The sequence below is a fragment of the Equus caballus genome, chromosome 14, assembly GCF_041296265.1.
Source record: "Equus caballus isolate H_3958 breed thoroughbred chromosome 14, TB-T2T, whole genome shotgun sequence".
In the NCBI taxonomy this organism is placed as follows: Eukaryota; Metazoa; Chordata; class Mammalia; order Perissodactyla; family Equidae; genus Equus; species Equus caballus.
The window spans coordinates 100634038-100660961 of NC_091697.1; the positions used below are offsets into that span (position 1 = coordinate 100634038).

Consider the following 26924-nt stretch of genomic DNA (forward strand, 5'->3'; position numbering starts at 1 on the left):
AAACACCATTCTACTTTCTGTTCTGTGAATTGGACTACTTTAGATACCTCATATCGGGAGAATCATACAGTATTTGTCTTTTTTGTGACTATCTGATTTCACTTAGCATAATGTCCTCAAGGTTCATCCATGTTGTAGCATGTGCCAGGATTTTCCTCCTTTTTAAGGCTGAATAATATTCCACTGAGTATATATACCACATTTTGTTTATTCATTCATCTGTCAATGCACATTTGGGTTGCTTCCACCTCTGGCTATTGTGAATAATGCTGTAATGAACATGGGAGTGCAAATATCTCATCAAGATCCAGCTTTCAATTCTTTTGGATATGTCCCCAGACGTAGGACTGTTGGGTCATATGGTAGTTCTATTTCTAATTTTTTGAAGGACCTCCATACTGTTTTCCATAGCAGCTGCGCTATTTTACAGTCCCACCAATGACGCACAACGCTTCCAATTTCTCTACATCCTCACCAACACATTATTCTCCGACAGCAGCCATCCTAATGGGTGTGAGATGATATTGCAGTGTGGTTTTGATCTGTATTTCTCTGATGCTTAGTGATGTTGAGCATCTTTTCATGTGTATATGATTTCTTCAAAGATGATATACAAATGGCCGTTTCCCCATTATATGGAGAAATATCTATTCAAGTCCTTTGCCCATTTTTAATCAAGTGATTTGATTTTTTGTTGTTGATGAGGGTTTTTTTAAGCTTAAAAAATAAGTACTAGAGGGGCTGGCCCCGTGGCCGAGTGGTTGAGTTCACGCGCTCCGCTGCAGGCGGCCCAGTGTTTCGTTGGTTCGAATCCTGGGCGCGGACATGGCACTGCTCATCGGGCCACGCTGAGGCAGCGTCCCACATGCCACAACTAGAAGGACCCACAACGAAGAAGATACAACTATGTACCGGGGGGCTTTGGGGAGAAAAAGGAAAAAATAAAATCTTTAAAAAAAATAAAAAATAAAAAAAATAAGTACTAGAAATTTGCTCATCTAACCTTTTCCTTTTACAGATGAGTAAACTAAATTTCACAGTAAGCCACACAGCTAGGAAAGAAACTGCAACCAGACCTGGTGCTCTTTCACCTGTCTTTTGCCAACTGTAAGGATTCTCTTTCCTAGCCACATAGGCAAAACACACATCAACAGTTTGCCACGGTGATTATTTAGTGAAAAGAAACATGAAATATGTTAAAAATCAATTTTGTAGAAAAAAGATAGCCTCTCAAATTGATCTGAATTCCCTAGGTATGATTTGAAAAATAACAGGCAAACCTGACAAAGTGCACTGGCCTAGGTGTTTTAGCCAACAGATATTTACCGAATATCTTTTAAAGGCCCAGGTACAAGCTAGGTGCTCATCAGACAGGTATATGTCATAATCCTTAACCCAAAGGCTCTGCCACTAACTTGATGGGTGACCTTGAATTCTGGTCCTGCATTTCCTCATCTATAAAATAATTGACAAAAAAAAAAATCTGAAGTCCTTTCTAAATATAAGAAAAATTAGGGGCTGGCCCAGCGGCATAGTGAATAGGTTCGCACACCACTCCACTTTGGTGGCCTGGGGTTCAAAGTTTGGGATCCTGGGTGTAGACCTAGCACACTAGTCAAGCCATGCTGTGGTGGCATCCCACATAAGAAAGAGGAAGATTGGCACAGATGTTGGCTCAGTGACAATCTTCCTCAAGCAAAAAAAAAAAAAGGAAGATTGGCAACAGATGTTAGCTCAGGGCCAATATTCCTCACACACACACAAAATTATATGATAATTTATTAGTATTTCTTATATCTAAGTGGCAGATTCAGCAATGAAGCAGGTTGCAAATTCATATACAACTAAAAGCATTAAATCACTGTCAAATCCTTTTTTAGTATCGTTGTCTATTTAACACACTCTTACACTTTTTATTTTTTTCTATACTATTTCACCCATATGGTCAAAATTATCATGCATTTAAACAACTACTCTTCTTTTGCACTGTTTAAAATTCTCTCACTATCTACTGATGCTGTCAGCATACTACCAATTTTCATACAGGCATTCATATAGCTGCCATACATCAAACAATAAAAATTAACCTCATTTTAGTAGAATTATGTGGAGCTATTATATGCACATTATTTGGAGAAATCTAATGAGAAATTCCTATGAATTATAACCAATTTCAATTTTTGACCTCTTAAAAGTTAAAAAATTATGTGGATGTTTGCTAAGCTCAGAATAGAGAAACTAATTTGTTTGTAAACACCCCTTTCCACACAGACATTAGTTTGATTTGGTGATAGAAAGGACAATAGAGTTAATTTCAAAACCTATTTAATAAGTTCAAAAATAGATTAAAAAAAATTTACTTCTACTAGAAAATAAGAAGGTAGATGGGCCTGCCCTGGTGGCCTAGTGGTTACATTTGGCATGCTCTGCTTTGGTGGCCCAGGTTGGTTCCCAGGGGCAGACCTACACCACTTGTCTGTCAGTGGCCATGCTGTGACGGCAGCTCACATACAACAAGAGGAAGATTGGCAAAAGATGTTAGCTTAGGGTGAATCTTCCTCAGCAAAAGAAAAGAAGAAGAAGGTATAAAATGTAAAAAAGTATTTCGTTTATCATTAGTCTTCCATTTAACAGACATATTTTCAAAAATCAACTTAATTGAATTTTATGTTAAATAAAACCTTTCCACTTACTTGGGCAAGGATTACCTGCTAAGAAATAGCTGGTTCACTTATTTACTAATAGACCAGTTTCTACAACAGGACTGACAACTGTATTTTACTAATATCTTTGTTTTTATGCAACTGCATACTATTAAAAAAAAGGCAATAGCATTAATCTTGTAACACATTAACATAAATGAAATTCCATTTAAAAAATTTTAAATTCTTAAGAAGGGAATGGTGTTATTTTCCTTTTTTTTTCTTGAAAACTGAGAACATTGCAACTTAGTCCTAAGAATAATTTCTATTCAAATTCTGAGGAATATTTAGTTAAAGTTTTGTTACAACTAAAGAGGAATAATTATTTAGCATAGAAGAACAGGAATAAGAAAAAATTAAAAAGAAAGACTTGAAGATGTATAGCCAAGAAATGTTCTTTAACTGTGAAGCTTTACACATAATGTTAATAAAACTGAGTGCTTTACACAGGACGAGATTATGGAATTAAAACCTAGAGGACACAACTCAAACACGGTAGACTGGAGTGATGCCAGTGTCTGGTTAATTGCAAAAATTGTATAATTATAAATGACAATAAGATGGAAGGATCTGCTGATTATGTAGATGTTAAACAAGACAGAAAAAACAATAATAAACCAAAAATCTGAGCAGATGGATTGATTTACTCAATCTTCTCACATGTTCAAAAAAATCTTTTCCAAATAAGCACTCAAGATAAAAGCTAAAAGAAACATTTTTGAAATGTAATTAAAAAGATACTCCCCCAAAATATGCAAGCAGAACAAAATTAGGAGGTTCAACAGCACTTAGCTAACCCAACCGGAGAACACTATTGTATTAATGACCGGTTCTGGCATCCTTCCCACACAGTCCAAAAGGAGATCCCCAGAACTGGAAAGAAATCTCAGGCTGAAACTTTTCCAGAGAAGTAGCCACGTCTGGTCACTCTGAAGGGTGAGTCTGGGGCCATTAGAACAGAAACACCAAGCTTCTTCTCAGCTCAGGGACAGGTTAGCAAAGACATCACTACAGAACACGCAACTGGTCCCCACGCTCCCTCAGAGCCAGAAACCCCCGGTGTCCTACCTTTTTAATCTTCTTGATGTCTGGATCCTCATCTTCTTGATTGCTTTGGTAAGGTCTCATCCGTTCCTTGGTTTTATTAAGAGCGATAATCTATAACACAAAATTGGTCCATTTCATGATTTGGGAAATACTGGATTATGGCCACAACCCATACGAAGTTATGCTTATAAGGTAGCTTATGAGATGCTCAGGAACATTCACCTTTCATGTACCCCCTCTTCCCTGGGTGCTGAGGTAGGGGAAGCATGAACTTCACCCCAAGCCTACTTTGTTATGTTACTAACAAAGTGCTTATAAGAAGTGACCGTGGAAAGTGTGAACTGCAATCTGGGTTAGGAGAAATGTTAGCCGAAAATTCAGCCCTGACAGCCAGTGATGACCAGGCCAAGGCCTTCTCAGGAGCTCAGTGACATGCCAACCATATTGCCCAAAGTCAGCTCCCTGTAACGTCCTGTGGTCTCCAAATACAGTGACACTCAGCTCAAAGCTCTTGCTTCCCATAATCCACCTGTGGCCTTCCAAGTATGCACAGTACAGCTGACTCGCAGGTCTCCTCGGGAAAATGGTAACTGCAAAGGGAACCTCAGAGCCCTGGGGCTGGTCCAAGCCAGCCAAGAAAAGGGAAAAGGTAACAAGGATTGAAACAGCCTGGAACCTCTTTATGTCTCCAGCTCAGTTCTGTGACCTGTGAAGGGCAACTCAAGACCAGGCAGACTCTCAACCACACTTAGTAAAAAAATTCTCTAGACTGCCGCTCAACGGCAGGCTCTCACCAAAGTAAGAACCTACACAGATTTACCAAGAAGCAGACACTCGAGAAGTTAAGAGATCATAATCGCCCCCTATGACCTGTCTCTACATTTTGTCCCCAACACGAAATCCACTGCTCTGCCATTCTCTGGCAGGGAACAGGGACATAAAAGGAATGGGAAATAAATTATGGCTCCTGTCAAGCGGCCACACAAGACATACCTGCTACTGACAGTTTTTAGCTGCAATCTATATTCAGCCTAAAATAGAACATAGTGAAGACAGAGAAGCACACATAAAGAAACACTGGGGAATGTCGCTTGGTGCTGAGTTTTTCTCATGGAGTAAATGCCAACCTCTTTCACTTAGCAGACAAGCATCTGCTCTAGCTTACTGTGGCAAAGAAAGAACACAATAATTTTGTTTTAAATTACAGTGCCTGATATAGTCTTTTAAAATGCAGGTTTGTTAAGTTTTCTGTTGTTGTTTTCACTATATCAAATTTCAGGCTTGAATTGGGAAGTTAACAACTCTAATGATATGGTGAACACGGTCTGCAACTTATCATCACCACAGAAGCAATCAGACCCCATTTGGGTTTGTACCCAGGCTCTGTCCTCTGGAGGTGATGCACAGAGGCTGCAGGAGGTAAAACCCCTCACAGGATTCACAGAATATGTCTTAGAGGAAGGTGTGAGGAAATGAAGAGGAAACTGTTGTCCAGTAACACTCAAAGTGACAAGGAAGTTACCAAGGCTGAGGAGACTGAATTGCTCTGTCAACAAGGATACAATTAGTAGCAGGTTTCATTCTGTGCTATTCTTCTCTTTGAAGCTAAGATGCTAAGGCATCTCTAGTGAGAGAGAGGGGGAAAATCTTGCTTTCTACGTTCCTCTTCAATTCCTCAGTTCTTGACTACCTCCTATGAGGAATGACAGGACAGCAAGGAACGGTTCACTCAGGTTTCTGTGTATAAACACAGGCACTTTGGAGACGGAGAGAACTCAGGCCCACCACCACGGCCGCGCACTCCATGGCCACCTTCTCCTCTCCCTTGGCATCAATCTCACTTGTCTGGAGAGGCAGGCCTGAGAAGCTCACATTCAATGGGTGGGGGAGAAGTGGAGGAAGGCAGGAATCCCAACTTCATGAAAAAATGCATCCTAGCAAATATCTTACACTTCAACCCAAACATGTTTTTCAAAATTCTAGAGTGGAAAAGGTTGGACTCCTTAGGTCTAGAAAAAGTAAAGTTTTTCTGAATTCATGTTTAGTTCTTCCTTAGCTGTCATTTTGAAATTTAATTGCATCTATGACAAACTCACAATTATCATTATTACAAGAGTCAATCTGAAAACAGTTAAATATTATAGTCATCTCCTGAAAATTTGATCAAATGAAGGACATCAGGGGCACAAATATTTAAAAAATAGCATATTATCCTAGCATTTTGTTGTAGCACATTTACCTAATCCTAACATAGACATTAGATTCATTTCTAATGGAGATCAGTAGCCCAGCCATGTACATGTTGATGGCAGAGGAACTAAGTTTGAGATTAAAATTTTGCCCTGATAGGCTTGGGTAATCATGAGATGACAGTAAATGTGAAACAATGAGAAGGAATCTATCAACTGGGAAATACCTCTGATTTAAGCCTTTCGATTTCTGTATCTTGATCTTCAAGTTGGTGCCGGAGTTGGTTAGCTGCAACTTTTTCTGTCTCTACGATCTGAACTAGATGAATGTACTTCTGCATTAACACTTCCCTCTCAATCAATATGTCTGCATAACTTAAGAGAAAATTACACAGTTAGTCATTGATATATTGTTCTACTACAGTTCCATATAGAACAGCATATGCTACATTTAAAAAAGAAGCCAGGAACATAGCTCATTTGGCTAACTCTATTTCATACAAACATTAACTTTTGGCTGACATTTGGCATCCTTTAACTTTACAGAATTTGAATCATTATCCCTTTACATATCCTTTACTAAGACTTCGTTTAATGACGGCTGCCACCCACAATTTTATCATATAAGTGAGAAAAGGGCAAAGGAAATCTATTGCTTTATAAAGAAAACAGTGCATCTCCTTTAACAAAGAAACTAAAGTATGAATTGGTAGCACATACTGCATTTCCAGGGATGATATTCAAAATATTTCATTGGGTAAGGCACCAGCCAACCAAAACAGACCTGCCACCAAGCAGAATGAATGCAGTGACCATGAGAACAGGCACTGACTGGAAAGAACTCTGATGACGTACCAGTGACCACCAGCGCTGCCTGGTTCTCTGCAGGATTGTGAGACTACTGACAACTCTCTTTACAAAACCAATACAAGCAAAATTTTCACTGTAGATTCTTTAGGCCCTAACTCCAGCAAGCTAACCTGTGTCCACTTCTTTGGCCAAGTGTGGTAAAGACAAAACTCTCTCTTAGATTTTTATTGATTATGCAGTTCTGCGGCATCTGGAATTTGGCTCAGATCTTCTTGCGCTATCAGGATGTTAAAATGTATGTTCCTTCTTTCACATAATCTTTCCCAAATGATATGATAACAGCAATAATTAATAAAAGTTACTATTTATTGAGTGTGTAGGATGTACCATATATATTCTCATCTTGTCCTCCCAGCAACCCCAGGAGAGAGGCTTTATCCATCCCAAATGTAAGAGAAAGATTTTGATCCTCACAGAGGTCACACAGCTGGCGGGCAGCAGGGTTGGGATTCAAATCAACGTCTGTCTGCCCCCTAGCCCATCTTCTTAACCCTTAGCTAAACTGTCTCTCAATGAGAAATAGCACACTGGACATAAACAAGAATGTTGCAGCAGACGCGTTTTGAGATATCTGCCCAATCTTCCTCCCACTTACCTCTTCTTCAGGAACTCGGGCCATGGCAACCATATCTATACCATAAAACCTGCCCTCATGACCACATTAAACTGGTCTAAAAAGATCTAACCGGCCCAAGCTAAACCAATTAGATTCCTTCTCCTTAGAATTTGGGATTGTGCTTCTGACCTATTTGCTTGCACTGAGATGATATGAAATTGGAAACTCAGGTTGCCATTGTTGGGAAGCCATATTTGGCCACATCCATGCCAAAACAAAGTGAGTCTGCTGAGAGAGAAGACAATAAGCATCTTTTCAGCAAAATAAGAGACAGGAGAGACAGAAAGCCTGCAACAGTAAAATAATGACTACCTGGGCTACCGTCGGCTTTCTAGCTTCTGGTTCCAGACACTCATGACATTTGAATATAAATTTTACCCTTGGGTTCAATGAGATATTGTTGTTCCATCTAATAAATTCTGTTTTTAACCTAAACTTTGAAGTTTTAAATAGGCTTGAATAGTTTGAAATAGGTTTGTGTTACTTGGAACTAAAAGAGTCTTAAGACAATTCTAAAATCACAATTTCAGTTCAATTATCTCAACATTCTCAGCACTTACATCATGTGTGCCATTAGCGTTAGAAAAAAACAGTGTCAGCAATATTTTGAAGTCACTTGTTCTAAGAAATTACCCTAAGCGAATAGCAAGAAAGGCTGTGTAAGCCTGTGGGAGGAAGAGAAAAGAAGAAAAAAAGGGCAGAATCTTCATAGAAATATACTTTTGGGAACTTTAAAGGGAGGACGTGATCATAGAGCATGAGAAAAGTAATTATCATAAAAATTCTGCCCTTTCTCAGCAATTTTAGAAACATGCCAAATTTATTATAAATATATTAGATCAGCATCAGATAGGAAAACAGTATTTTATTTTCTCTTATAAAAAGAAAAAGTCCAGTCCAGGATGTGCGGCTGAGTTCATGCAGACTCATCATCGACATCTGACTCCCATCACTTACAAGGCCCCACTGAATTGCTAGGAAAATTGTTTTCTGTTTAAAGAATGAAACCATAATAGCATTATAAAACAGAAAAATATGCCATCAACAGACCAGAAGCTTTATGAAATTCTATGAAGAGAAAAACTATGTAGACTCAGAGTGGTGGGAAAATTAAAGTAGAAGAAACCACACACGCAGACACCACCGAAGCATGGCTCCCACCAAAAGTGGCCAGAGAAGCTCCAGGCCCAGAATCAACAAATGCAAAGAATGCGAGCAGGCAAGGGGACAATCGTTAGGGCCTTTCACTAAACAAGTACCTTCAGAGCATCTGGAAGGTAGGCTCCCTCTTCCCACCTCCCAAAATAAAGAAATAAACAGCCTAAGTGGCAGCTGTGACATGCCCTCAGGTTATAGCCCAAGACATGCTCTCTGTAGAATGGGGCCACCTACCTAAGGAAAGCTCCTAAAGAGGAAGGTGGACTCAGAGAACGGAGGTTGGCTTTACTCCAGACATCCACTGGAGACACGAGGACGAACCAAAAAAGGAAAGGCCTGAGAGGGACTAGGAGTGAAATACTCTGCGTTAATCTTCTACTGTGTGACAAATTACCACAAAGTCAGTGGTTTAAACACCACATATCTATTATGTCATAGTTTCCAGGGGTCAGGAGTCCAGGCTCAGTTTAACTGGATCCTCAGCTCACAAGGCTGCAATGAAGGTGCCAGCCAAGGGCATTCTCATCTGGAGGCTGGAACGGTAAGAACTCTCTTCCAGGTTCATTCAGGTTGTTGGGAAGATTCATTTTCTTGCACCTGTAGAACTCATGCCGTTTGCTTCTTCAAGGCCAGCAGGAGAGCATCTTTGACCCCAGGGAGGGCCCAGTCCCTCTTTGAAGGCTTTCACCTTATTAAGTCAGCCCCACCCAGGAAAACTTCCCTTTTAATTAACTCAAAATCAACTGATTTAGGACCATAATTACATCTGCAAAGTCCTCTTTCCTTTGCCATATAATGTACTCTAATCAAGGGAGTGACAATCCCATCACATTTGCTATACACTAGTGACTGATGGCAAATGACAGGTTCCACTCATGCACACTAAAGGATATGGAATTCTATAGCAGGGAGTCCCAGCCAGGCTTCCTGCTGTCTGCCCACAAACCTGAAAAGGAAGTCTACACATGTGACAGAGACCCTGGATTCAGTCACAGAGTAAACCCAGGTAAACTACCTGTAATAATCCACACGGTCCTTCATTTAGAAACAAAGATTGCTAGACACTTGAGAAAATCAACCCCAAAAAGAAAGGCAGCATCTAAGATGGCCCCCAGTGATTCCTGCCTCTGGTTTCATGTCCTTACGTAACCCCCTCCTCATGAGCGTGAGCTGGACCTGAGTCATTCACTTCTAAGAAACAGAATATGGCAATAGTGATGGGACGGCACTTCCAAGATCAGTTTACACGGAGACTCTGGCATCCATCTTGCTTGCTTTCTCTTGCTGTCTTGCTGGTTTGCTCTCAGGGAAGCCAGGGCCATATTGTGAGCTGATGTACGGAGAGGTCCACATACATAGAAACTGAGAGACCCCTGGCCAACAGCCAATCAGGAACTGAGACTTCAATCCAACAATTGATAAGGAAGTGAATCTCACCAACAGTCATGTGACTGAACTTGGAAGCAGATCCCTCCCCTTTTGAGCCTTCAGATGAGACTGCTGCCCTGGCCAACACCTTGGTTGTTGCCATGTGAGAGACCTTTGGGCAGAGGCACCAGCTAAACCTGCCTGGATTCCGGACCACAGACACTGTGCAGGGACAATAAATTATGTATTGTTTTAAGCATCATAGAGTAAATTGTTGAGCAGCAATAGATAACAAATACAGCCCCAAACAAAAAAAACAGAAAAAATCATTAGAGGAAACAAGGCTAATTCAGGCAACAGAGACTTATTATCTTCACAGAGATATGAAAGAATATTAGAGCCATGAGGCAAAAAGGGGCTGCCATGGAAAAGAAATAATTAGGTAACAAGAAGAGTTCTTGGAAACAAAAAATGACGATTAAAATTTTACAGGCCAGTGAATGTGCTAACCAATAAACCAGACTGAAACCTAAGCTGGATGGTTGGAGAGATAAAAAAGAACACTGAATAAAAATACAAAGAAACTGGAAATACGAAAGAAAAATTGAGTGACATAGGGTATAGATCCAGGAGTCTAGTATCTATCTCACGGGAGCTTCAGAAGGGAAAAAACAGAGGCTGTGATGGGGAAGAAATAATCAAGAAATGGAAGAAGCCTTCTGTGAACTGAACATGGCACAGTTCAAATAGAAAGGATAACCCAACAGCCAGACAGGATAAATGAAAAAACTTCATACCCTGACACATCCTAGTAAATATCAGAGCTCTACAGATAGAGGAAAATTTAAAAAGCTTTCAAAGAGAAACCACTGGTTATCTAAAGAAAGTGAGAATCAAGCTGAGTGCACTTTCTGTCAGTAACCTGGGATGCCACATCATAACAGAATTGAAGGAAAAATATTATTAACCTAAATTCCTCCATCCAGACAACCAATCGACCAACCAAGTATCAGGTCAAGACAGAAAGAGTTTACCAACCACCACACTTACTACAGAAGAAAAATTACAGGGAGGTTTTCCAACCAAACAAAACAGAAAAGAAAGACAAAAGATGACATGGAATGTAAGAATACAAGCCAAATGAGGTAAAGGAAGCTAGAAAGACACTAGAACTTGACACATGCAAGATTCTCCATTAAGGAGCAAATATTCAATTGCATATGATTATATTTCATTCTCTGTGGAAGCAAACACCAACCTTGATATTTTGGGACCTAACATTTGTATAACAATGATGTCAGTGTCCCTTATTGTTTTTCAATTTTCAGAATCAACAGAAGTTTAATTAAATTTAGAGAACAGAAGGTAAATGTTTAAAAGTTTATAAATAGAGAATAAATAATCATGAAAGTAATAAAACCTTAGGGTTAGAGGAGAGAAAAGAACAATAAAAACATTAAATGTCTTAATTTACTTATTTTTCATAGCAGAGAGTCAACACATACTGCCTAAAGTGGATAAATTAATAGAGGCTTAATTATATTATCTTGAGACAAAGTCAGCCAATTTAAGAGGCAAGAATATGTAAGTAACAAAACCAGAGTGGACAAAGGGAGGGGAGGTAAGAGGTATTGTAACGATGTTAAATTCGTCATCTTTGTAGCAGGGAGGCAATAATACCGCCTAAAATTAGTAAGCCAAGAAATAGACAAAAGGGCTTCATAGAATATATGAATATATATGAATATATTCATATATATGTGAATGAATGACTAATATATGTATGAATATATATGAATATATATGAATGACTAATACAGTAAAAGGGCCCTACTTAATCGAAGAAGTAAAAATTGTTTATCCAATCTGGTCAAGAGTTTCGGAAAATAATAATACTCAGTGCTGGCAAAGATATAGTAAAATGGACACTCTCCTGGAGTAAGCCATTCTAGAAGACAGCATCACAATAAGTATCAAGACAGATTAAAAAGGTCATATCCTTTGTCATAGTAACTTCACTTCTAATAATCTAACCCAAGGAAGATAATCAGAGACTTGCACAAAGATATACAAAGAGACAAGATGTTCATTCATTAAAATAAATACAAGAAAATTGAGACATAAGACAAACTAAGTATTCGTGTATATATAACATGGAAGGGGTTAAACAAGTAATACTACGTCTACACAATGGAACGATACAGCCATTTAAAATCCTATTTTTAAAGAATAGTTAACATAATAGAACATACCCAAGACCTACTAATAAATGAACAAAAAGACCCCAGGAGATTAAACATGATTTGTACATGCACATGCATATGTGTTCACATGGAAAAAAGAAAATACACAAAAGCTTAATGGCAGTTATTTACTCTGTGAGGTGGGAATATACGATGTTTAGTTCCGTCTTTATATGCTCCTGTGACTCCAAATTTGTTCTTTCATTCAATATTTGTTGAGTGTTTTTATGTACCCAGGAACTGTTCGAAGCACTGGATACAGGAGCAAACAAAATAGAAAAAAACAATCTCTGCCCTCATGGAATTTACATGGTAGTGGGGTGCACAAAACAGTAAAATAAATTTTTTAAATAATAGGATGTCATCTGGTGATTAGTACCTTAGAGGAAAAAGGGAGAAGCAGGATAAGGAGTGGGGGAGATGGGGTTAGAATTTTACCAGGGTGTGAGAGAGATCTCCCTGAGAAGATGGCGCTTGAGTAATGGCGGGAGGAGCGAGCCAAGCAGCCAGCCAGTGGAAGAACATCCCAAGTAGAAGGAATAGCACGTGCAAAAGCCCCGAGGTGGGAGTAGGCCTGGCCTGCCTGAGGAATGGCACAGCGGCCAGTTTACTGGAGGAGAGTAAGTGACAGGTAGAAAAGAGTACAGGATTCTAAAGCATTTAGGGCTCTGTAGACCAACAGGAAGTCTCAGATTTTCACCCCAGATGGGATGTTGAGCTCTGATCAGAGGTGTGGCAGGATCTGACTTTTTAACAGGAACACCCTGGCTGCTGTGATGGGAAAAGGCAGAGGTAGGGGGTGGAGTGCAAGGGGAGAAGAGAGACCAGTTGGCGCCCTGCAATAATCCGGGCAAAAATGTTAAAGATTAGTCCAGCACCTGGCATGGAGCCTGATGAGAAATAGTCATTCAAGTAAAGAGTCATTGTCAAATGCAAAAACCCACCTAATATGATTTATTTTGCATGGTTTCTTCTTCTTCACATAATAATTTTCATTTCTCATAATTTCAAATCATTCAATGTATTTCATTGGGTCTCCCTAGTTTATTGCTCTTGCTGGGATATCCTCTCAACTTTCAATCACCAAGCTTTCTTTTTGTATCCCATTACTAAATGAATGTCTACTCCAGGACTGCATCAAATCAACTGGCAATCCATGGATGGCGCCCCTTCAATGTGATAATTTTCAGAGCATTGGTATTTCTATCTACCATATTTCCAACGTATGCTATCTGATTGCATTTTCCAGTTGCTAGATAATACTCATGTTTAAGAATTTTTGCCTAATCTATTCATTATTTCTGATTTGGTTTTCATTTTTTTTGTTATTTCGTTTGACTTCCACCAGGGGAAAAAATGGGTTCTCGCTGCCAAGGGAAATAATAAAATGAAGCCATATAAAATCAACGTGATGAAAGCCAAACTCATCTGCTGAGCACCAACAGATGGCAAGTTTGAGGCATATATTTGGGAGTAAAATATTCATGTGCAATGTTTATAATCAAAACCAAACCACCACTACTCCATACAGGAGAAAAGACATTCCAACAGAATCCTAAAGACTCCAGGGAAGAGGCACAGGATAAAATCACAGGGCTTAACTATTTCTATTTTTATAGAAAACTATATTAGCTTAGCAAGAAGTTGTTAGATTGGCCAGAACCTCATCCTAGTTACTTTGACTGAAGACACTTTTGCTACAAAACATATATAACTAGATATATATGCTAATGAGATATATATAACAAGAACTATAGTAAAATAAACTGAAAAGTCCTGTAATAGGTAACTGAAGAAAAACTCCCACTAGCTCCAGGGTTATGCTTGACTTTACTGAGAAACCTTCAGAACCAGCATTCATCAAATCAGAAGCATCGCAATGTCTCTGGGAATTGCACAGATCCAGTCCTGGATGGCAGCAGTGCAGTGCCTGTCTAAGCAACTGGCAGCAGCCGCCCTTGTCTAGGCAAGACCGTCTCTCCCTGGCGTTGCTCCCCGCCACTTTAGCCACTTATCGCCTCTCACTTTTTCTGACTCTGAAATTCTCTTACACCAATAGCTCCACTCCACTGACTAATCTACATGGTTTAGGTATCACACGAGAGTGAGGTTCTAACACTACGTCACCCCCACTAATCTCTTCTCTCTCTACTTGCAGGCGCTTCTCTCCTAAGCTGTCCCCTTCACAATGAATGGAAAACTCAAGCATCCCTGTTAACAGAGACAAAGAGAGGAATCAAATTTAAAGACTAAAACCCTCTCTTGTAAACACTGCTCTTTCTTTCCAGTTCACCTTTAGCAGTTCATTACTTAAACATCTGACTAACTTTGAGGCATGTGGAAAGTTTTCAATAATCCTTTCTAAAATACAATTAAATATAAAAAACAAGCAAAATATTGTTATAAGTAAACATGACAGAAAGTCAATAAGGGTAAAATTATTAATTTGGGACAAAGAAATTTTAAGGAATGCTTCTGAAAGTAAATACATTTTATAGTACTATGTTACAAAACTGAAGAAAATGTTTTATATCACAATTTATATTGATAAAAGTTATTTCTTTACAAATGTGCATAAATAGGTATCGGTAGAATTCTCTTTATGATCACCAAAAGTTCTTTAGCAAGAGTATATATCTAACTATATTCATTAAACCCAAATGGATTAAAGGGGTTTATAAATTCTCATATATAATTTCTACTACAAGGACTCTAAACAAAATAACAACGGAAATAGGTGTTGGTGAGGATGTGGAGAAATTAAAACCCTATTGGACTGCTGGTGAGAATGTAAAATGGTGCAGCCACTCTGGAAAACAGTTTTGTAGTTCCTCAGAAAGTTAAACATAGAGTTACCATGTGACCCAATAATTCTACTCCTAGGTATATACCCAAGAGAATTGAAAACATGTATCCACATAAAAACTTGTACACAAATATTCATAGCAGCATGTTTATAATAGCAAAAAGTGCAAATACTCAAACGTTCATCAACTGAAGAATGGGTAAACAAAATGTGGTATATCCATACAATGGAATAGTACTCAGCCATAAAAAGGAATGGAAGACGGATTACGTTACAACATGGATGAACTTCGATAACATTATGCTAAATGAAAGAAGCAAGGCACAAAAGGCCTGTATGATTCCATTCATATGAAATGTCCAGAATGGGCAAATCCATAGAGAAAGAAAGTAGATTAGTGGTTGGGTAGGGCTAGGGAAAGTGGCGAATAGAGAGTGACTGCTAATAGATATCAAGATTCTTTTTTGGGTGTTGAAATGTTCTGGAATTAGATAGTGGTGATGGTTACACAACCTTGTGAATATACCAAAAAGCACTAAATTGTACACTTTAAAATGATGGATTTTATGGTAGGTGAATTATATCTTAATTTAAAAAATAATAATGTATTTAAAAAGTAATTGAGCAATCTCTCCCCAAAAGCACTATCTGCATTGCATTATGATTCAAAAGCTCTTTATGTGAAAAAAAGTCATAGATGTAGTACAAGACCAAAAAAATGGCACAGGGGAATTCACAACAAATATGAAAGACAAATAGATAGTATCTTTATCATACAAGGCACTCATAAACAAAGAGATAAAAAGAATACCAATGGAAAAAATAGGGAATAGAGATGAGATGACAATTCATATAGGAATTATAGACAAATATGAACAATAGCAAAAAACAGTCAATCTCCCCAATAATCAAGGAAATGCTCCTTACACAAAGATACAATTTTACACCCATCAATATAATAAAGAATTTTAAAAAGTGATTCCAGCTTTCTCATGCCCTAGTGGAGGGAGATTAAATTGGTACACATTTCTGCAAAGCAATTTGGCACTCTGCCAGGAGCAGGGGCTAAGGGATGAGCAGTACACATTTGTGTTGAAGGAATTCAGGCTGGCAGAGACAAGCAGACAAACAAATCAATGCAACAATCTCATAGGTGCTTTGAGAGAAATAAGAGGTTACAGTGGGCGCTCAAAGAAGCAAATGATCGGTCCTTCCTACAGAGGGAGGAAGAAGATCAGGGAAGGTGACGCAGACGACTGAGAGCTGAGTCCTGAAAGATGAGTTGGTGTGGTCAGACGGGAGGGGACATCCCAGCACATTACAATTCCTCTATGTGGTGCTACCGCTGGAGCCCAGGACACAGGGGGAGGGGACGGCATGAGAGGCTCACAAAGGTCAGCTCAGGAGGGTCCTCGCTTGGACTGGCTCACTGCATTCCAGAACGTAGTAGGGAAGTAATAAATATCAGTTGAATGAATGAATGTTTTTTTCTTAAAGCAATATGGAAGCATTATACTGTTCTTTCTACCCTTGCATCTGGTTAAAATTTTCCATAAAAAGAAGTAAATTGAATATAATAACCAAAATAACTATAGGGAGCCCTGGAGTTCTTCCAGCAGATCAGATATTTTCTTCAGAAAGGGCACTCTGGTAACCATATGGAGGATGGATTAGAAGGAGGCAAACGTGGAAGAGAGACAGGTGAGGTGGCTGAGCAATAGCCCAGGGAACGGCTGTGGACATGGAGAGGAAAGGAGACCAGATGTCCCCAGGGTCAAATCCACAAGTGGTAGCTGGTTGGATGTGAGCAACAAGGACAGAAGGTGCAGGATGACATTCTACTGCCTTGAGTGACTGAGTGTATAGGAGACTATTCCCTAGGTAGGAAGAAGGGGATATTGAGAAAAATGAGCTTGGTTTTGGACTTACTGAGTATCAGGTAACTCTGACCGCCATGGGGGAGATGACACATAGATAGTGCAGTATAGAAAATGCTTCAACACACACTAGAGGGAGTGTATCCTGGTGGTTAGGCACACAGCCTTTGGAGTTAATCTGACCTGGATTTGAATTCCACCTCTGCCATTTATTAGACCAGTGGCCTTCAGAAGGGAATTCCAGCTCTCTAAGACCTCAGACTCAATGGGGATAGCACCACCGACGTCACAAGCAGCTGTGACTATTAAATGAGAAGAGTACATGGTGCACACAGCACAATACCCAGCATAGAGGAAGCATGGAGAAAGGGTGGCTCCGTCCACGTGGTGGAAGCCTTGGGAGTGGATGCCAAGAGAGGAGAGAAGAGGTGCAAGGGAGTAGCCCTGCAGAGCAAGGACATTAAAGAAAGGGACAGAACACAGTGGGCAGTGAGAGAGGATGAGAAGAAGTGATGGAAAGAGTGAGAGAATCAGGAGCGAGTGATGTCACAGAAGCAAAAGGAAAGAGAATTTTGAGAGAAGACTTAGATCTCCATATACTAATGTTAAAAAAAGAAACCTCCAACTTCATGTGAAAGGAAGGTTGAGAATAACGTGACTAGTAAATAAAGAGTATGTAATTATATAATCTATCTATCTATGTGTCTACATATATGCAAATATATAGAAAAACTAAACATGGGATTGTTCCCAGTAAATACCTTTGAGGAAATACATGGGCTTGGGGAAGGGCAGGGGGAGGGGGGATATGAATAAAAACCCTAAGTTTTTACTCTCTATACTTTTGCATTGTTTAGTTTCTTTTTTTAGAGAGCTTGCATTTATGTATTACTTGTGTAATTCAAAAATAAATAAGTATGAATGGAATATTACTCAGCCATAAAAAAGAATAAAATCGTCCCATTCACAACAACATGGATGGACCTTGAGGGAATTATGTTAAGTGAAATAGGCCAGATAGAGAAGGACAATCTCTGTATGACTCCACTCATATGAGGAATTTAAAAATGTAGACAAAGAGAACAGATTAGTGGCTACCAGGGGAAAGGTGGGGTGGGGGGTGGGCACAAAGGGTGAAATGGTGCACCTACAACACGAATGATAAACATTAATGTACAACTGAAATTTCACGAGATTGTAACCTATCATAAACTCAATAAAAAATGATAAAATAAACAAATAAATAAGTATGAAATATAAACAGAAAGTTGAAGTTACATAAGGAAAGAAAAGGTTTGGAAAGTCATTGTTGACCCAGGTGACAAGAGTTCCAATGGAGCAGGGTCAGAAATCCATCCCAAAGAGCGGAAAAGAGCAGGAGCTGTGTGCAGAGGGAGAACAACCAAACCATTTCTCTAAGAAGCCTCGCTGTGCGTGCAAGAGAGGTCAGCAGCAGGAGGAGGATTTGGGGCTAAGGGAGAGTTTTTAATTTTTTGTTTGAAGGTGGGAGAGATTGAAGGAGAATCAAAGAATACAAGAAAAAAGCCAAGGGGACGGTAAATAGACTGGAACTATAAGAGAGAAATGGAATAACTGATGGAGCAAGAAAATCAGAGGGAGGAAGCTCACAGTAGACATTTGCCTTGAACCAGAGATGGTTCTCCTGGGTCAGCGAAGAGTCGGTGAGGGTGGCTCCCTCCTAAAGGTGAGCCGTGTGCCCAGGAGGATGGAGTGCACACTCTGTGAATGCAGACACGAGGTCGTACTGCAGTGCCAGCTGGACACTCAAGTGGGGTGACAAGCTTCTGAAGCAAAAACACTGTGGGGAAGGGGCCAGCCTGGTGGTGCAGCAGTTGCACTTTCTGCTTCGGTGGCCTGGGGTTCACTGGTTCGGATCCCGGATGCTGATGTGGCACTGCTTGGCAAACCAGACTGTGGTAGGCGTCCCACATGTAAAGTAGAGGGAGATGGGCATGGATGTTAGCTCAGGGCCAGTCTTCCTCAGCAAAAAGAGGAGGATTGGCGGCAGATGTTAGTTCAGGGCTAATCTTCCTCAAAAAAAAAAAAAAATAAAAGAAACCACTGTGGGGAATAGGAGAGATAACCAACAGGTAAAAGGACTAACAAAGGGCTGAAACTAAGAAAATTCAAGCCCAACTTTTCCCTATAGAAAACAAGTTCTACCATCCACTCAAGTGAAAGCTTTCATAGTTCACAAACATACTACCCCTTTTCTCTCGTGCTGCACTTTGCAGGCACTCAGGAAAGAAAACATTGAATTCTCTTTCACTGTGGCAAATCTGGAGGCAAAGGCCCGATAGAAGTTCTTAGTGGAAAAATACAATACCTCAAATGAAGAAATCCACATCTTCAGCTTTCTAGTCCTGATGGTCTTACTGCCACAAGAATAATACAAAATGAGGCTTTAGGAGCACTACAGGCTGCCACATCAGCGCCTTTTCTGATTTTCTAGTCCTCAAGTTTTGCTGTGATACATGAAGCATTTCAACTTTTCTATATATTCACTGTTTTCTGATTTGTGAGGAATTTCTCCAAGCACATTCTATAAAGTGCTAATTTTATGGGGATGATGTGATACACAGTAGCCTTTAGTGCTGGACAGATTTTATACTAAACGCTTAGCTCTAAATTAAGCTTCTATCCATTTACAAAGAATGAGGTTACAAGCATTAGGTGTTTGGTGTTGGCACAGTTACCACAGGGGGCGGGGGCGGGGATGTGTGTGGGCGTGTGTGTTAGAGAGAAGGGGGAACAAACTGAGAGAGACAGAGAGAGAATGAACAACAGGTGACCTCAGGCACACGTAACCAAAAGGACTACAGATAAAAACACACCAAAGAGGCTGGATTAGAGCTTTTTTTAGTGGACAAGACCAGGCTTAATTGAAAGACTTAACCGGAGGATTGCGTCTTTCTGCTTATCAAGTTCTAGACTGACAGGATGAAGGAAAGGGCTATGTCAAGCCCTTGCCCAACTCAATCTGACATGAGCTTTGCGGAAGGGAAGCATATGCCAAATTCCTTCTTCCCTTGTGAATGCCCTCTCCTTAGAGGTAAGCCCAAGATCCACTTGCCACAGGCACACACCGAGGGGAAGAGAGAGAACTGAGGTGGGGGTTTGAGCACAGTGTCAGCTGGTAAAATTGGAAAGTAGGCAAAAGATAGTGGGACAATCTCAAACACCTGAAAGCATAAATCATACCTTCCGAGGGCCAAAAAAAAAAGCTATGCACATCCCATGATGCACTGTACCAGACACAATATTCTCAATGCCTCTAACTTTTCACAAGCCCTCCTTCAACCTCAACCTTGGCAGAAGCCCAAGCCAGCTCTCCCCTCAGGGCACACCTTACTTCTCTAGTAGCCCCACCACTCATTCTCTCATACCTTATATACCAAGGGGCAGGGAGATCCATCAGTATCACAGAGCTCCCCATGGCCTCTTATAGGCCATCATACTCTCCAATTCCCTTTCTGGCCAGTGCTCAGCATCTTTGCCCCACAGACCTGCTTTCATTCATCATTTCTCCTCCCAATGAATGACACCATCCAAGCTAGGAACCCGAGAGATGTGTTAGATGCCATCCTTGTCTAATATTGTTCACATCCAGGTGGTCACAAAGTCCTTTGAAGTCTACCCTGTACATCTCTGGAATACATTCTACCTCTGTTCCCAACTGTCACAGACCAGGTCCTTCATGTCTTATGCTTGGCCAGAATGGGAAAAACCTTGGAAGAGGTACATCTGGATCCAACTGCAGGCCATGACTAACTGCCAAGGCTTCACCTGGTCAGTGTCTCAGTAGATGAAACGTGTGGAAAAAACACTGTGAACATTGTCTTTTCAACCAATGGGCCCCAAGTACCCACAATCAACTGGGTTAGTGTTTTTTATTTTCTTAATGGCTACAAGTAAATTAACCATGGTGGACAGATATGGCAAAGTGAACGAAGAATAAATATCAGGTTATTGGAAATATCCAAAGTTCCACACATCGTTGCTATTAAATACTCTGGCTTCAACTCATTCAGACAAAACAAGACTGAGTCTTGCTAGCAGCTTCCCATGAACTGGTGCCAATAATATGTGGTGGAGTGATATTTTAAATGTGCCAGTGTTCTATTAGTATAATATGGGCCAAATGCAAGCAAAACCGTAAAACAAGCTTCCTTGGCCAGGTCAAAGCTTCAAAATGGGAATTTAATTTCCAAAAAGATTTTTTCCTGGGCCAGATCTAAGGGAGAAAACATGCAACTCCCAGAAAATGACCCAAAGATTCTCTGAAAACAAACTAGAGCAGTAGATTCAGCTCTGAGGTAGAAAAGACAGTAGCAAGAATGTGATTTTCATGGTATACAAAAACAGCACACCGCAGGCCGGTACTGAGAAGCCATCCCAGGAAAACAGCAGTGACCAAGAGAGGGGTTCTGAGCAGCCTGTTTCTCTGTAATGTCTGCAGGAGGATTTGTGGCTCAGAAAAGAACTAGTCTCAGACTAAAATAATCATCAGTTAATCAAAAGCTCAGACTTTTAAAAAGAGGGATCAGTCCAGTCGAACAATTTCCCACTGGGCACAAACGCTCATAGTACCGGTGCAGCCCCAAAGGTGGAAGCTTGTCTCCGTGCTACTGTGGGAGCAGGTGGTGGCAACCCTGAGCCTCTGCATGATCGCTTTCTCATCCTGTAGGAGAGCCCACAGTGCTGCTGTGGTCCCAAGGAGTGGTCCAGGCTCAGACCCTATGAGGAAGCCCAACCCACCAAGCACAGCAGCCAGCAAGACCTTAAGAAGAAGCAGCAGCAGCTCTACATACCCAGGTGAATGCTCTCCCAGCTGGCACAAGTGCCCATAATACCCCACAACTTCCAGCAGACAGGGTAGGATCAGAAACCCAGCTCCTGTTTCTCCCTAGCAGTAGCAGGTGGACTCTGTGACCTGAAACTACCACAAATGCCCCAGCAAAAGATTATTTCATCAAACCCCAAAAACTACAGCAGCAATTCAGAGCAGAAGGAGAATGACAATTCTCCAGAAACCAACCCTGAAACAAAAATTTGCAATCTAAAGGACAGAGAATTCAAAATAGCTGCCATAAAGAAACTCAACAAGTTACAAGAAAACTCAGAAAGACAGTCCAATGAGCTCAGGAATAAAATTAATGAGAAGAAGGAATACTTCACCAAAGAGATTGAAACTATTCAATAAAAAACAAGCAGAAATTCTGGATATGAAGAACACAATTAATGAAATAAAAAATAACCTAGAATCCTATAAAACAGAGCTGATGATATGGAGGAAAGAATTAGTCATTTAGAGGATAGAAATATAGAATTGCTTGAAGTGGAGGAGGAAAGAGAACTAAGATTTTTTCTAAAATGAAAGAATTATTCAAGAAATATCTGACTCAATTAGGAAAAGTAACATAGGATTATAGGTATTCCAGAGAGAGAAGGGAGGGAGAAAGGAGCAGAGAGCTTGTCCAAAGAAATAGATGAGAATTTCCCAAACATGGGGAAGGAACCAGACTTACAAATACACAAAGACAATAGAACTCCTAATTACATTAGTGCTAAAAGATCTTCTCCAAGGCATATAATAGTAAAACTGGCAAAAGTCAATGGAAAAGAAAAAATATTGAGGGCAGCAAGGCAGAAGAAAATAACCCACAAAGGAACCCCTATCAGGCTTTCAGCAGATTTCTCAGCAGAAACCTTACTGACTAAGAGAGAATTGAATGATATATTCAAAATATTGAAAGACAAAAACTTTCAGCCAAGAATATTCTATCCAGCAAAATTATCCTTCAGACACACTGGACAAATAAAAGGTTTCCCAGCAAACAAAACTGAGAGAATTCATTGCCACTAGACTTACCCTACAAGAAATTATCAAGGATGCCCTCATACCTGACACAAAAAGGCAAAGGTCTACAAAGTTTTGAGCAAGGAGATAGATAGACAGTCAAAAGCAGAAAACTGCAGCTCTCTTTCAGAACAAGGAAGCAAATACTTAACTATAACTTAAAAGATAAAGGAAAGGAAAGCATCAAAAGTAACTATAAACACTTAAACTTAGTCACAAACACCCAAGATAAAACAGAATAATTTGTAACAACAATAACTTAGAAAAGGAAGAGGAAAGGATTAGAACTTGTTTAGGCTAATGGAGATAAGAGGATATCAGAAAATGTACTATCTCACCTATGACATTTTTTATACAAACCTCAAGGTAACCACTAAAGAAAAAAATCAAAGCAGAGCCACAATTCATAAAAAAAAGAGAAAGCTGAGAAAACCTCCAAAATGAAATGGCAGTCAGAAATACAAAGGAAGAGAAACAATGGAAACAACTGGAAAATAAGAGATAAAATGGCAGTATTAAGCCTTCATATATCAACAATCACTCCAAATGTAGATGGATTGAATTCTCTAATCAAAAGACACAGAGTGACCGGACAGGTTAAAAGACAGACCCAACAATATGCTGCCTCCAGGAAACACACCTCAGCTGTAAAGACAAAAATAGGCTCAGAGTGAAGGAAGACAATACTCCAAGAAAATGGCAAACAAATGTTTGCTATACTTACATCAGGCAAAGCAGACTTTAAGATAAAAAAGACAATGAGAGACAAAGAGGGGCAGTATATAATGATAAAAGGGATTTTTCACCAAGAGGACATAACACTTATGAATATATATGCACCTAACACAGGAGAATCAAGTATACAAAACAACTATTAACAGACCTAAAGGGAGAAATTAACAACAACACAATAATAGTAGGAGATCTCAACACCCTACTTACATCAATGGATAGAACATCCAGACAGAAAGTCAACAAGGAACTAGTGGATTTAAATGATACACTGGATCAGATGGATTTAATAGATATAGAGAGAGCACTCCATCCAAAAACAGCAGAATACACATTCTTCTCAAGTGTACATGGAACATTCTCAAAGATAGACCATATGCTGGGAAACAAGGCAAGCCTCAACAGATTTAAGAAGACTGAAATCATATCAAGCATCTTTTCTGACCACAATGCTATGAAAGTAGAAATCAACTACAAGGAAAAAGCTGGAAAAGTCACAAATGCGTGGACGCTAAACAACATGCTACTGAACAACCACTGAATCAATGAAAAAACCAAAGGAGACATTAAGAAGTATCTAGAGACAAATGAAAATGAAAATATATCAACTCTTATGGGATACAGCAAAGGGGGTCTAAGAGGGAAATTCACAGCAATACAGGCCCACCTCAAAAAACAAGAAAAGAAGTAATCTTAATCAAATAAGTAATCTTAAACTACACCTAACAGAACTAGAAAAAGAAGAACAAAGCCCAAAGTCAGCAGAAGGAGGGAAATGATAAAAATTAGAGCAGAAGTAAATGAAATAGAGACTAAAAAAACTGTAGAAAGAATCAGTGAAACTAAGAGCCAGTTCTTTGAGAAGATAAACAAAATTGACAACTCTTTAGCCAGACTCACCAAGAAAAAAAAAGAGAAGGCTCCAATAAATAAAACTAGAAATGAAAGAGGAGAAATTACAACAAATACTACAGAAATACAAAGGATTATAAGAGAATACAATGAAAAACTATATGCCCACAAATTGTATATCCCAGAAGAAATGGATAAATTCTTAGACTCATACAACTTCCCTAAACTGAATCAAGAAGAAACACAGAATCTGAATAGACCAATCACAAGTAAAGAAATTGAAACAGTAATCAAAAACCTCCCAAAAAACAAAAGTCCAGCACCAGATGGCTTCTCTGGAGAATTCTACCAAACATTCAAAGAAGATTTAATATCTATCCTTCTCAAACTATTCCAAAAAATTGAAGAAGATGGAACGCTTCCTGATGCATTCTATGAGGCCAACATTACCCTGATACCAAAGCCAAAGAAGGAAAATCACAGGCCAAAATCGCTGATGAACATAGATGCAAAAATCCTCAGCAAAATACTGGCAAACAAAATACAGCAATACATTAAAAGGATCATACACCATGATCAAGTAGGATTTATACCAGGGATTCAGGGATGGTTCAACATCTGCAAATCAATCAATGTGATACACTACATTAACAGAATGAGGAATAAAAATTACAGGATGATCTCAATAGATGCAGAGAAAGCATTTGACAAGATCCAACATCCATTTATGATAAAAACTCTCAATAAAATGGGTATAGAGGGAACATACCTCAACATAATAAAGGCTATATATGACAAACCCACATGCAACATCATACTTAATGGTGAAAAACTAAAATCCATCCCTCTGAGTACAGGAACAAGACAAGGGTGCCCACTTTCACCACTCCTATTCAACATAGTACTGGAGGTTTTGGCTAGAGCAATTAGGCAAGACAAAAAAAGCAGGAACCCAAATTGGAATGAAAGAAATGAAACTCTTGCTGTTTGCAGATAATGTGATGCTATATATAGAAAACCCTAAGGAATCCAACAGGAAACTATTAGAAATAATCAACAACACAGGAAAGTTGCAGGGTACAAAATCAACTCATAAAACTCAGTTGCTTTTCTCTACACTAACAATGAACAAGCAGAAAGAGAAGTCAAGAATACAATCCCATTTACAATTACAACAAAAAGAATAAAATATCTAGAAATAAATTTAACCAAAGGGGTGAAAGACCTATACACTGAAAACTATAAGACATTACTGAAAGAAATTGAAGAAGGTATAAATAAATGGAAGGTATTTCATGCTCATGAATTGGAAGAATAAACATAGTTAAAATGTCAATACTACCTAAAACAATCTACAGATTCAATGCAAACCCAGTCAGAAGCTCAAGGACATTCTTCATGGAAATAGAACAAAGAATCCTAAAATTTATATGGAACAACGAAAGACCTCAAATAGCCAAAGCAATCCGAGAAAAAAGAACAAAGCTGAGGCATCACAATCTCTGACTTCAAAACATACTACAAAGCCACGGTAATCAAAACAGCACAGGACTGGTGCAAAAACAGACACACACATCAACAGAACAGAATTGAAAGCCCAGAAATAAAACCACACGTCTACAGACAGTAATCTTCAACAAAGGACCCTAGAACACAAAATGGAGAAAGGAAAGTCTCTTCAATAAACAATGCTGGAAAAACTGGGCAGCCACATAGAAAAGAATGAAAGTAGACCATTATCTTACACCATACACTAAAATTAACTCAAAGTGGATTAAAGACTTGAATGTAAGACCTGAAACCATAAAACTTCTAGAAAAAAATATAGGCAGTACACTCTTTGACACTGGTCTTAGCAGCATCTTTTCAAATACCATGTCTACTCAGGCATGGGAAACAAAAGAAAAAATTAACAAATGGGACTACATCAGACTAGAAAGCTTCTGTAAGGCAAAGGAAACCAAGAAAAAAACAAAAAGCCCACCCAATGGGAGAAAATATTTGCAAATCGTCTATCTGACAAGGCGTTAATATCCAAAATATGTAAAGAACTTATATGACTCAATAACTAAAAACACAAACAATCCGACCAAAAAATTGGCAAAGGATATGAACACACATTTTTCCAAAGAAGATATACAGATGGCCAACAGACACATGAAAAGGTGTTCAACAACACTAATTATTAGGGAAATGCAAATCAAAATTACAATGAGATATCACCTTACACTGATCAGAATGGCTATAATTAACAAGACAAAAAGTAACTAATGTTGGAGAAGATGTGGACAAAAGGGAACCCTCATACACTGCCGGTGGAATGCAAACTGGTGCAGCCACTACGGAAAACAGTATGGAGATTTCTCAAAAGATTAAAAATAGAAATACTATATGATCCAGCTGTCCCACTACTTGGGTATTTATCCAAAGAACTTGAAATCAACAATTCAAAGAGACCTATGCACCTCTATGTTCATTGCAGCATTACTCACAATAGTCAAGACATGGAAGCAACCCAAGTGCCCATCAACTGATGAATGGATAAAGAAGATGTGGTATATATACAATGGAATACTACCTAGC

At 39.3% G+C, this 26924-nt stretch overlaps 1 protein-coding gene across 26 annotated transcripts in view; it reads right to left on the reverse strand.

The window, feature by feature from the left end:
• The window catches only part of RASGRF2 (Ras protein specific guanine nucleotide releasing factor 2), a 214970-nt gene that overhangs the window by 130017 nt on the left and 58029 nt on the right, over positions 1-26924 (reverse strand). For 17 of the 26 annotated variants that reach the window (XM_070234592.1, XM_070234591.1, XM_070234586.1 and 14 more), the window contains exons 3-4: positions 6166-6313; positions 3771-3860 (exon numbers count right to left, since the gene is read on the reverse strand). In XM_070234592.1, the coding sequence (XP_070090693.1) occupies positions 3771-3860; positions 6166-6313 (238 nt within the window). The remainder of the gene's footprint in view (positions 1-3770; positions 3861-6165; positions 6314-26924) is intronic. The other 9 variants (XM_070234603.1, XM_070234597.1, XM_070234601.1 and 6 more) reach the window with 1 other exon arrangement.